The sequence below is a fragment of the Peromyscus leucopus genome, chromosome 2 (genome assembly GCF_004664715.2).
Source record: "Peromyscus leucopus breed LL Stock chromosome 2, UCI_PerLeu_2.1, whole genome shotgun sequence".
NCBI lineage: Eukaryota > Metazoa > Chordata > Mammalia > Rodentia > Cricetidae > Peromyscus > Peromyscus leucopus.
The window spans coordinates 34,529,666-34,543,331 of record NC_051064.1 but is presented as its reverse complement, the minus strand read 5'-3'; the positions used below and the strand labels follow the sequence as shown (position 1 = coordinate 34,543,331).

At 38.0% G+C, this 13,666-nt stretch overlaps 1 protein-coding gene across 2 annotated transcripts in view; it reads right to left on the bottom strand.

Moving 5' to 3' along the window:
* Positions 1-9,034: 9,034 nt before the first annotated feature.
* The window catches only part of Usp45 (ubiquitin specific peptidase 45), a 61,991-nt gene continuing 57,359 nt past the window's right edge, over positions 9,035-13,666 (bottom strand). For both annotated transcript variants that reach the window (XM_028878005.2, XM_028878006.2), the window contains exons 16-18: positions 12,892-12,978; positions 11,058-11,211; positions 9,035-9,425 (exon numbers count right to left, since the gene is read on the bottom strand). In XM_028878005.2, the coding sequence (XP_028733838.1) occupies positions 9,295-9,425; positions 11,058-11,211; positions 12,892-12,978 (372 nt within the window). In that variant the 3' untranslated portion in view covers positions 9,035-9,294. The remainder of the gene's footprint in view (positions 9,426-11,057; positions 11,212-12,891; positions 12,979-13,666) is intronic.

The window sequence follows — 13,666 nt, the reverse complement described above, 5'->3', positions numbered from 1 at the left end:
ACGTGACAGACCTCCTCCAACAAGGCCACATTTCATAATCCTTTTAATCCTTTCAAATAGTACCACTCCCTGGAGGGTAATCATTCAAATATATGAGTCTGTTGGGGGCATTCTTATTCACACCACCACATACCTGTAGTCTGATTTGTTCTGGAGGCTGAGGCCCAAAGGTCACTTGAGCCTGGGAGTTAAAGACCAGATTGGGCTACACAATAAAACCTTATATGAGTCTGGGAAGGGAGAAGGTAAGTGTAGAAATCAGAAGAGATTAGATGGTTTGTGAGAATCACAACAGGAGAGAACAGAAGCAACCAATTTTTTTTTGATCTTCTGATCTTGGTAGGGTTGTTTTTGCTTGTTTGTTTGTTTGTTGTTTGTTTTTGAGAGAGGGTAACTCTGTGTGTAGCCCTGGTTGTTCTGTAACTTGCTTTGTAGACCAGGCTGACCTCTTACTCACAGAGATCCACCTGCCTCTTGCCTCCTGAGTGAGTTCTGAGATTGAAGGCATATACCATCATACCTAGCTAAGGTTGGATTTTTTTAACTGCACAGAATAGGAGATAAAGCCTTTTTAAAAAAGATTTTTTTTACAAGTATGAGTGTTTGTTTGCATGCATATATATGGATCATGTTTGTGCCTGATGCAGGTAGAAGCTAGAAGAGGCTGTCAGGTCCTCTAAAGATGAAGTTACAGACAGTTGTGAGCTGCCTCATAGGTGCTAGAATCAAAACTAAGTTCCTCTTCAAAAGCAGCAAGTGCAGAGCTAATACAGTATAAACTACTGTGTAAACAGCTATCATACTATATTGTTTAAAGACAAGAACAAAAGCACATTTTTACCCTTAGTTTTTTTTTCTCTAAGAAAAGAAATTAAGTTTCTAACATTTTTTTCCTTGTTTGGTTTTTTTCATGAGAGGGTTTCTCTGTGTGACTTTGGAGCCTGTCCTAGAACTCACTCTATAGACCAGGCTGGCCTCAAACTCACAGAGATCTGCTTGCCTCTGCCTCCCAAGTGCTGGGATAAAAGATGTGCACCACCACTGCCTGGCTAAGTTTCTAATATTTGTAATCATTGCAAAGATTTCCAAAGTATTTGTGAAGTCCACACCATTGTGATCTTTGTTACAGAATGAGTTCTAATGACCCTCTATATTTAAAACTTTCAAGTTAGAGGTGGGGAGATGGCTCAGCAGTTAAGAATGCTGGCTGATCTTCCAGAGGACCTAGGTTTGATTCCCCAAAACCCACATGACACCTCTCTAACTCCAGGTCCAGGGGATCAGTTGCCCTCTTCTGGCTTCCCTAGGTACTAGGCATTCGTGTGCATAGACACGTAGAGGCAAAACACCCATACACATAAAAAAATTGAAGAAAAAGAAAACAGAAAATTTGACTCAAAGAATGTGCAATTATTGTATTAGTTAGGGATCTCCATAGAAATAGAACTTATAGAATGAATCTCTCTCTTTTTATATATGTATACATTTGTATCTATATAAACATATATGTTTATAGTGTGTATATAATGGGAATTTATTAGAATGACTTACAGGCTGTGATCCACTTTATCCAATAGTGGCTGGCTGGCTATGAATGGAAAGTTCAAGAATCCAGAGGTGGCAGCGGAGGCTTGAGTCCCCGCACTCAGGAGGCAGAGGCAGGCAGATCTCTTTTGAGTTTGAGGACAGCCTGGTTTACAGAGCCAGACCCAGGACAGGCACCAAAAGTACACAGAGAAACCCTGTCTGGAAACACCAAAAGAATCCAGAAGTTTCTCAGTCCACAAAGCTGGATATCTCAGCTGGTCTTCTGTAGATGCTGGAATCCTGAAGAAGTAAGGTCCAATGCCAGTGAAGGAATGGACTTGCTAGCAAGGCAGAAGGCAAAGAGCAAAAACTTCCTTCTTCAATGTCTTTATATAGGCTTCCAGCAGAAGGTGTGGCCCAGATTAAAGGTGTGTCTTCCCACCTCAAAATCTGTATCAAAGGTGTGCATCTTCCAACCTCAGAAGTCTGGACTACAAGTGGATTCACCCAATTCAAACAAAGCAAAAAAATCTCACAGGTGTACCCTCCATTTCTGGATTACAATTCATTCCAGATGTAGTCAACTTGACATCCAAGAATAGCCATCACAATTACATACGAAAAAGAGAAAACTGCTCCTGATCAACAAGGAAATGATCTTTTAAAAAGCTGTGCCACTCATAAGTATGTCTTATTTTGCAGCAGCCACTCAGATGTAGTAGCCAAGGATGTTAACCCCAAATAAACCTTGTGGTGATATTTTGTTTGTACTCCAACGAATAAAGTTTGCCTGAAGATCAGAGTGCAGAGTCAGCCCCTAGATTAAACATGGAGACCAGGCAGTGGTAGCACATACCTTTAATCCTAGCCCCTTTAATCCTAACTCAGATGGATCTCTGTGAGTTCAAAGCTGCCCTGTACTGCTTCAGATTAATCCAGTCTAAAAGAGAAACAAGTGGCACACACCTTTAATCCCAGTACTTGGGAGTCACACACCTTTAATCCCAGTACTTGGGAGTCACACACCTTTAATCCCAGCACTAGGAAGGTTGAGACAGGAAGTGATAAGGCTGGGCAGAGAAAGGAATATAAGGCAGAGGGAGACAGGAGTTTGGTGCCTTTTCAGATGAGGACTCAGAGGCATTCAGTCTGAGGATTTATGGAGACAGGATCTCACCTCCCTTTAGGCCTGAGGATTCGGTAGTGGTGAGAATTTTCTTTAGTGGCTTGTTCCTTTGTTTCCTCTGATCTTTCAGCATTTACCCCAATAGCTGGCTCCGGGTTTTTATCATAAGACCAATGAGGATCCATGCTATAATCCTTCCTGGACTTTATAGTTAGAAAAGTCAGTGAATTACCCCACACCTGTAGTAAAATGGTCCTGGCACTGTCTCCATCCTCCCTCTTCCCAGATGAGCATGCTTACTGGTTACTGTTCCAACACTGTTCCTGAAGTATGTAGGAATTATAACCATTTTGGTTCCTGAGGCTTCAGAGCAGCAGAGACAACACCTAGACCTGACCAAACACACTTCTAGAAAACCGGTTTTAGGAGATAAAACCACCTTTGAAAATGGAGTCATTGTGTAGCCAAGTGTGAAAGCAAAGCTCAGTGCCTGGTAACCAGAAGGGTGTATAGAGGAAGAGGCTTCTAGTAAACTCACATATCCCATTTTCTTTCCTTAAAGTCTACAGGGTCACATGACTACTAGCCAATGGGCTGAGCGACACACTCCAGGTAAAGGACTATTGCTAGAATGAGAATTTTCAACACTCTCTTTCAACACAAAAGGGAGATTGTTTCCTTTGGAGATTGCCTGGATGCAGTGGGTTCTGAGTAAGAAACAGCTTTGGTTGGATTTTTATGGGGGAGGGGAGGAGGGAGGAGGTTTTGAGACCCGGTCTCTCGGTAATAGCCCTGGTTGCACTGGAACTTGATTTGCAGACCAGACTGGTCTAGAACTCACAGAGATCCACCTGCCTCTGCCTCCCAAGTGTGGTGCTAAAAGTCATGTGCCACTAGGCCCTGCTCAATTTTGGTTGTTTTAGGTGACTGGAATTTGGTATTAATGCAATTTAACCCATCTTGCCCTAAGAAATACAGGATTAAGCCAGGCAGTGGTGGCACATACCAGCCTGGTCTACACAGTTAGTCCCAGGACAGCCAGGGCTACATAGAGAAACCCTGTCTTGAAAAACAAAACAAAACAAAACAAAAAACAAAAACAAAAGCGAAAAGGAAAAGAAAAAGGAAGACAGGATTATTTGGGCTGGGGAAATGGTTGCTGTTGGCTATTTACCAGATATGAGTTTAACCAATAGAAAGTCTTTATTAGCTGGCTGGTGACTACCCTGGGTGTTTGAGGTCCCAAAGTAACCCCAAGCCTTTCTCAGGGTGAGTTTTTAAGCACAAAAACTATGTCCTGATTTTTTACATACTTCAATTAATAGTCAGATACAGAACTAGAGAAGCCAAAAAAAAAAAAAAATACAAGATTAGTACATTTAGAGACTTTCTTGGAACTATGGACTTCAATGGATTAAGTCTTTGTTTCAGTTTTTTGGCAGGTGGTGCTGTCTACATGCTGAGTTTTACAGCCTGAATGGTACTTCCCCCATGCAGGACTGGGGCTCTGTTAGAGCTCAGCACTTAAGAGCACTGACTGCTTTTCGAGAGGACCCTGATTCAATTCCCAGCAGTTTCAGGGGATCCAATACCCTCACACAGACACACATGCAGGCAAAACATCAACGCACATAAAATAAAAATAAATCATAAAAAAGAATAAGAGGGTTACTTGCAAACATTTTGGGTATTTCTACTTGGGAGTATTCCATGAATATTTATTAACACACAATCAAAATCACATTTCAGTACAATTAGAATACCACCACAAACAAGTACCTTTAAGATTCATGCTACAATGCCTCCTTAAGATAGGGCTGTCAGCAAGCCTATTGGACATGTTCAAATTAGTGATTGATGTGGGAGGGAGGGCCCAGCCCATTGTGAGTAGTGCCACCCCTGGGCTGGTCTTGTGTGCTATAAGAAAGCCAACTTGCCAGGTGGTGGTGGCAAACGCCTTTAATCCCAGCACTCGGGGAGGCAGAGCCAGGCGTATCTCTGTGAGTTCGAGGCCAACCTGGGCTACAGAGTGAGATCCAGGACAGGCACCAAAGCTACATAGAGAAACCCTGTCTCAAGAAAAGAAAAAGAAAGAAAGAAAGCCAGCTTAACAAGTCATGGAGAGCAAGCTAATAAGCAGCACTCCTCCATGGCCTCTGCATCAACTCCTGCTTCCAAGTTCCTGCCCTATCCTTCCCTAGGAAGTGCAAAATAAACCCGTTCCTCCCCAAGCAGCTTTTGGTCATGGTGTTTCTTCACAGTAACAGAAACTGTAACTAAGACACTGCCACTTGACATATTTTCTCATTACTCCTCACTTCTTGAGAGATTTATTGTGTTCACTGCTATATCTCTAATGCCAGAGAGCAGGTATCAATAAACACTTGTTAAGTGATTGAATACAAATGAAAGTATGTAACTTTCATCATAACCTCAGGAAGCTTCATGACTCCAAAAAAGTTAAAACAAATATGTACACATTTCCTGGTGTACAATCCTCTCTAAATAACTCAAACCATCCTGAGAAATAGCAGACAGATTGAATATTCACCATTGACAGACACTACAAACAGCCCATGTAAGATTTTTTTTTTCTAGACTGAGGATGCAGTTCAGTGGAAGAACTACTAGATACAATCCCCAGCACCAGGTTGGGAGCAGATTTTTTTTTTTTATTTTAAAGTAGTGCATTCCTATAACATAAAGGTTGCTATGAACCAAACGTTTATGTCCCATTCACAAACTCCCCATATGAGAGTTACATGAACTGGGGCCTTGAGAAAAAGATTTGGTTATGAGAGTGAAGTCCTCATAAATATGATTAGGACCTGTAAGAGAGATGTCATAAAGCTCCCTTTTCCTTTTAATCAAGTAAATAAACACTGAGGTGGCATTATCAGAAAATCTGATGTAGACCTCATTTAGACAGTGGCTCTGCTTGTACCTTGATCTTGAGATTCCTGACCTCTAAAAGTGTAGAAGAGAAATTTTTGTTGTTCATGAGCTCCTCAAATTATACTTTGTCCTAGCAAGCCAAGGGGACTAAAATAGATGTAAACACAATGTTTATATAATACTCTGTCAATAACATACAATGCAAAACTCCAGGACCAAACTGTTAACATAAGAATTTAATATTTATTAAATATTTATTATGATGTTTATATATACAGCAATGACAAAATGATGCTCAATAAGTTACACAGATATTTTAAAATACTATAAAAATGGATGACAAGTGATACCATGAATTTATTATTGATACTTGAAAATAGTCATGTATCTTTTAAACACATTTGAATTTTTGATGATTTCTACATTAAGAAAAACATTTTACTACAGAAATCATTTTTCCAATAATGCAATGGATGCTATCTAATAGCTTGATTTTATTGCACATATTTGGTTTAGGTTTATTTGATCAGATGTCATGCAGAAAAATAAACTGAGTATGAAGTTCATGAAAGTAGGCAGGATGTTATTTTTGTACAAAAAAATTCGATGTTTGGTGATATTTCACAGCTAAATCTTCAGGAAATTGTATTCAACTATTGCATAAAATCACTAGTTAATCACACATGCAAGCTAAAAGTTTTTAAATACAGTAATTTAGCTTTGTTGATATATTACTCTGAGCTGATAATAACAATCACTTCCTTGACCACTTAAATAGGTGGTCTTTATATAATTTTTAAAACATTAAACAACATATCTTAAGTATAGATGTATATTTATCTATGTCACATTCCCATAATTGGCACATCATGAAAATTTTATCATTTTACAAACAGAAGAACCAGGGGAGAATTGGGGCCAGAGGTACCCTGTGAACCAGTTTCTAGACAAAAGCCTCCCACTTTTACTTTTCAAATTTACTGTGCCAAACAGTATGTAGTTGTGTTGATCTGTAAACATTCTTGTTTATTTGCACTGTTTCCCGAGGTATGTAGAAACTTATTGTTATTACAGAAGTTTCACAATTTAAAATTCCTGCAAATGTGCTTTGGAAAACTTCAAAATAAAAACATAACTTTAAGTGTAGACTTGAGTGATCTTTCTCTATTACAAAATCTAGATAAGAAATTTCTAGGTATCAAAATCAAACCATTTTCCTCCATTTTTAGATGGCAAGAGAAACACTATAACCTTAGAGCATAAAAAAATACACTTCAGAATCTCCTCAATTAGCACTAAGTTATAAATAAAAGTACTTTATTTGCATGTCACTGCTAGAATAATGTGTAAAGTCACACAGCTTTTAGGTTTTCCTATTTTAAAGTGTGATAAAATACTGTTATATGCTAGGTATGAGTACCTGCCTAGATCTCTCTCTCTCTCTCTCTCTCTCTCTCTCTCTCTCTCTCTCTCTCTCTCTCTCTCTCTGTCTCTCTCTCTCTCTCTCTGTCTCTCTCTCTCTCTCTCTCTTTCTCTCTCTCTCCTGTCTCTTAAGACAGGATTTCTCTTGTCCTGGAACTCGCTTTGTAGACCAGGCTGGCCTTGAACTCAAGAGATCTGCCTGCCTCTGCCTCCTGAGTGCTGGGATTAAAAGTGTGTGTCACTATCACCCAGCTATTTTTTTTTAATTATTCTCTCATCTATTATATCACCATCACAGTATATCCCTCCCCTCCCTGCCATATATTTCTTAAAAGTATCTTTTCTAGGAGAAAAAAGGTAACTATTTACAGTTAGGGGGCATGGGGAAGCAATTGTTATGACCAAGATATCAACTTGAACCAATAAATTATTTTTCTAACTCATTGTTCTGGTGCTAGAATATTCCATGTCAATGATTTTTGATGAAACAGGAAACACTGAAAAGTTCTCTTTAGAGGACACAACTGAGCTCTGCAGATAAAATATATCTCTCCATCTTCAATATGAAAAATCAATAGAATCATCATTGAAATTTCCTCCACAACTTAAAAATAGAATTTATTAATACAATGGTATTTTAAAATTTCTGCATTAGACAAATCACAGTTTCGCCCATCCACATATCAAGAGGCAACACTGATGACTTCAGAATGTCACCATGTCTGGCGAAAGGTCTGCACAATTTACAGCCTCTCTCCCTGACATCTGTCCACAGTATCACACACTAGCACTGATGATTAGGATATTGAACCATTCCCTTACATTTTCATTCAATACCATGTGTCAGTGAACCTCAGTGATTATTTAAATTCTGGGTAGTAATATTTCTCATGCTAAGTTTCACAGTTTAATCATCTGAATTCTAGAAGGGGAAACTATTCTGTGTTACTCCTTAGTCATTTAAAGTACCAACCCTGTGCCCCATTAAAGTAAAAGCCAAGCCCACCCAAATTTTTGATTTGTGTTGCTGGGGATGGAACCAAGGTCTTGCACAGTCTGGTTGAGTGCTCAGCCACAGAACTACACTCCCCGCTACCCACCTGAACTTTTAAATGATGCTTCAGAAGACAACACCCTGTTTAATATTTACCAAAGTATAGAAGTAGAAAATGTATTATATTCCCTTGTTACTGATAAGAATATGATTCTCTACCATTTATAAATATAATTTGTTAATTTATAGTTCAAAGATATCCTTAAACTTTAAATTCTATGTTCCTATATGGATTATCAACTTCTATTTACTAGTTCTGCATGTTATAATTACCTACATTTTTATTTTGGTTTTCGCCAGTCACTTACAAATTATCTTTAAAAGACTGCAAATGATTATGAAATGTTTCAATATTCTGAAATACTCTAAACAATAAGCTAATCAATACACTAGTTGTAAACTCACACTACCAAAATGACAGTGGCTCCTTTTTACATGACTGAATCACATAAAATATGAAAAATAATTATGTTACATTAGGCACTAGTTCAGCCTGTTCTAGCAACATTTCCTGTATAGTAGCACACACACCACTGCAAAGCCCTGAGATGATTTTAAATGGAGTGGTACAAGGATGAACAAATTTTCTTTCAGTTATAAACTCACTTCAATTCTTCACTAGAAAAATAATAAGCACATAAAAAATGTTAAGTACGATTCAAAACAGGGCCAAGATTTTAAAAGGCTACAACAAAAAGTAAGTCAATTATAACACAACACTCACTTGCATGCACTCAGGAAAGCTGTATTACATTTAGGAAACAATGTATTAAAGTATGATTCAATTTACCACCATCTCTGAATGTCTGTAATGATGAGTCATATCATAAAGGTGACTTCTCTACTACTATCAAAAAGAGTATTTTTTGAGAAAGGGATCTCCAAGGACATGACAATTAATATGAAACATATTTTTGCATTTAAGAATATAGATCTGAAAGCATTAACTAATTAATTTGTTTTGTCTTATTTTTTGAGACAGGGTTTCTCTATGTAGGTCTGGTTATACTGCAAGTCACTCTGTAGACCAGGCTGGACTCAAACTCATATATCTACCTGCCTCTGCCACTTGAGTGCTGGGATTGTTAAAGGCGCGTGCCCCAACAGCCTGGTGTATTAATTTTTTTTTTAAAGGATTCACCATATGATGAAAAAGTAAAATAACACTGGAAGGATGCACTATTCCTAAAGACTACAAAGGCACATTACATATTATGGTTACCATTACAGCATTAAAATAAAGATGAGCTAATTAACAGTTAATAGATAATTATAATATTCTTTCATAAAAAAGAAGGTAAGCTTGTGCACTAAGTGCTCTCGACTCTGGAACCACCTGCACGTAAGTGTCGCTGACATGGACCCAGTGGCCTCCCAATTCACTATCAGGTTCTTTCAAACCTAGGAGAACAAAAAAGTACAGTTTTACAGTTAGTGTGTTTATGTCCTCTAAATTGTAAGCAGTGACACATTCTTCATTAAATATATTTAATTCTAACATCATATGAGTTTTTTCTTAGATTATTACCTGAAATGAACTAATGCTTCTGAAGCACCAATATCACTAATAAATCATGCCAATAATTTCTTCCAGTTAATAACAATTTAATTTAAATATCTAGTGAAATATTAGCCTTGTTATATTTAATTTCTCTGAGAAAAGATTCACTTTAATCAAAAAGGATGAAGAAGGAGACGAGAGATGGCACAGAAAGAAAAGGAGCTTGCTGTACCAACCTGGCCACCAGTGCGATCCCCAGAACCCACACACAGGCGGACGGAGAAAGCGGAGTACACAAACTGTTCCCTGACCAAACACATGCACATGTACATACAGTAAATACACAGACACATAAATAATAAATACATTTAAAAAAACTAATACAGGGTTAGGGATTTAGCTCAGTGGTAGAGAGCTTGCCTAGTAAGTGCAAGGCCCTGGGTTCGGTCCTCAGCTCTGAAAAACAAACAAACAAACAAACTAATAAAGGAGCTGAGCGTGGTGGTGCATGCCTCTCTAATATCAGCACGGGGGAGGAAGAAGCAGGTGGAGCTCTGTGAGTCTGAGGCCAGCCTGACCTATTACAGCAAGTTCCAGGTCAGATAGGGTTATGTAGTGAGACCCTTTGTCAAAACAAAAACAACAAAAAACCCAACCCAGCAACAACAATAAGAACTAACAATGGGGGGTGAGAGAGACGGCTCAGCATGGACTGAGCACATATTGCTCTTGCAGAGGATCAGAGTTCGGTTCTCAGCGCTCACGCTGGGCAAATCACAACCACCTCTGTAACTCCAGAGGATTCCAGTGTTCTCTTCTGAACTGCATAGGCAACTGCACTCATAGCTGCACATTCACACACAAGTACACATTAAAAAAATCCAGGGGATGGGGAAGCAAATCTAATGGCCTTTCAGCATAGCTAGCACATTTCCAAGTCCCACTCTTTTCAGGACCTCATAGAGCTTCAGAAGATCGGGTATCACTGCTGAGGAGGTGGCTCAGTGGTCAGAAGCACTATCTACACAAGCCTGGTGATCTGAATTTGACCCCAGAACCAGTGCAAAAAAAGCCAGATATCAGTGTTGTATATCAGTCATCCCAACAGTCCTATGGGGAGATGGGAGGCAGAAACAAGAGGGTCACCCAGAAGTCCCCAGGTCTGGAATACACAGCACAGTGGCAAAATCAAGAGAACAAGGTGGAAGACCAGAACCGACCGCTGGACTTCACTCTGGGACAGCCCACTATGCTATACACACCAGTACACACACACACCAGTACACACACACACACACACACACACACACACACACACACACACTTTTTACAAAACCAAAAACCACTGAAGCAACTTTAAAATATCACTTGTCGCTTCATAATGCCTAACAGGATACTACTTTGGGATTATTATTAAGATTCTTAAAGATTATCTATTCAGATTTAAGATTAATCAAATAAATCCATGTGGAGAATGTGTAAAATATAAATTCTTTCATCTTTGAGACTAAACTACGCTTAGGAGGGCTTACCTGGTACGGGTTTCCTTGCAGTCATGGACTCGGATAGCTCCCTGGAGGGTACTCTCACTTTCACGTACGCAGTGTAATGGCCTCCTCTCATTGAGCCACTGTGTTCCACGATACCATAGAGACCATAGAGAACCTTCTCTCCCACACTTATATTCTTTCAAACAAAGGGAAAAAATAGTAAAATTCAGTGAAAAACTGCTTGAAAAACAAAAATACATCAGAGCAATGTATTCTTCAAACCAGACTGGGATACTCCGTGCTTCTCAAGGAACAGAAAGCTCACTATGGAACAGCATTAGAAAAACAAAACAAAGAGAGGGGACTACCAGACTCAAATTTATCCAGTCTTCTTTAATTACAACTGCATGTATGTACAAAACAATAATGACAAAGAGATAATTATCAAAAGCCAAATTATGGCAAAAATCAAGAAAGATTCCAAAAGGAGAAAAAAGAAATGTATTAAAACAGTATTCAAGGCCTCACTGATTTATTTGTAAACTAATTCATTTTAATTATTGTATTGATTTTTAAAATGAATCAGTATACATTTATGAGACAACAGGAAACATAAACACTAATGTATGAAGGATATATTAAATGACACTGTGGTTGTGTTAAAATGGGAGAGAGAGCTAGGATCACAGCTCAGTGCATGTGACATGTCTTGGGTTCATTTGCCACCTCCACCCACAAAAAAAGGAATCTAAAGAAGAAAATACATGGTGGTTAGCTGGTACAAGCCTGTAGCCCCAGCACATGGAAGGCTGAGGTAGAGGGCTCAGGATGTCAGGACCAGTCTGGGCAAGATCATTTCTCAAAAGATAAGCACAACAAAACAAAACCAGAAAAGGAGCCCAGAGTAATTATTATATTTCAGACATGCATAATGAAGTGATAGCTGATCTGTTCTCCAAAGCAGTAACAGAGGACAGAGTAGAAAAGCATATGGATGAAGAGAAAGGCCAAGACCGGCCACAGACACAAGATTTTAGGAACGGATGGTGGAGGTTCATTGTACTGTTCTGTCTACTATTAAGTATGTTAGAAATTCTTTAGAATGGGTACTTTCAAAAATACTGTGTTCTCAAAAACTAAACACTGAGCTTAGAAAGCCTCATTCTTATTTGCTGTATTATCTATTACTTCTAGAAATACTGAATGTTAGTAACCAACAGAGCTGGTATTCCACATCAAATAAGTTAGAATCACCAGAAAGCTGCAGTCAGTTAGTCAATGTATTGGATTTATTAAGTTCCAACAAGTATCCTGTGACATATCACAAAACCTGGACTTCTGGCCAATAACCATGAATATGACACTCTATTACCCTAAAACTATTTTCCTCAATAAAATGTGAATCAATGTTACCTGCACAAGTCTTACATGTAAGTGCATGAAAACAATTATAAACCTTGTTAGTAAGGTATTAGCAATTTGAACCTATTGTATTCGGCTGACAAGTATCCGAATATCAGTAGTATACATAAAATGGCATAAAAAACAACGCAATAGTGTGTTTATTTGCAAAAGATACAGACAGATGCTAACACTATAGCTCACTGGCTCACTCAGAGGAACAGGAGGGCACAAAGCCATCATAGCATCTGTTAATAATGAACAGGTAGTTTTGATGTTTGGGATCCATGCCTAATGCCTTACTCATCTTTGTTCCAAAGAACAAAAGTCATATTTGATATATTAATATGCCACAACTGCTCATTTAAGAAAAGAAGCTTATTTAAACAAAACAAAAGCATAGTCTAATAAATAATAAAAGTATTCGTTTAAGCATTTCACTTGCTAGTTAATCAAATGTCTTAATATATCATACCTTACAGGAAGCAGCACAGAATGGTGCTAAGTCAAGGGTAAGTGGAAAATCTACGTGTCTGTTCACTTTACGGAGACTCAAGCCAGCCTTAAAAAGACAAAATAATGTTTTCAGTAAAACAAACTTAGTTAAGTTTAAAGTACTATGTTGTCAATTAAAACCAAAAAGAATTCTAGAAATTATTATTCTCATAGATACAAATAAAATACGATAAATAGTATCAAGTTTCACATATTAAAAATTAATTTCATATACTGTTATTAGAAAGGTTATTTGTTCATATGGGATTTTTTTTTTACCATGAATAAGGAAAATAATTACTTCCTTTGTGGTTTTTACAACAATTAATGGAAAAGTAAGTCGAATGTGCTAAAAGCTAATCCTCTGACACATACTGTCACGGAAATAGAGTCAACAGAGTCCAGGGTACCTAACTCAGTGAGTGACTAGTCAAAAATGAACTTGACTGTGGGCAACCTTATCTAGGTCAAGTCAGAAATGGGTACAAACAGATCTTTTTAGGTTCTTTTCGTTTCTAAAATTCAATGAAATTCACTCACTATGAAAGAACTCGAAAACTTGCAATAGTTTTCAATAAAAGTTAACTTCACATTGCAGAAATCAAAAGAACTTTTATGATCTTTAGAAGACTCTACCTCCTTTTCTATTTTTACTTTCCAAAGCTAACCTTGAAAAATGTTTCCATAACTTTGGCTATGGAGAATCATGAGCTTTTTGGTTTATTTTGGTTTTGGTTCTTTTGTTGTTTGAGACA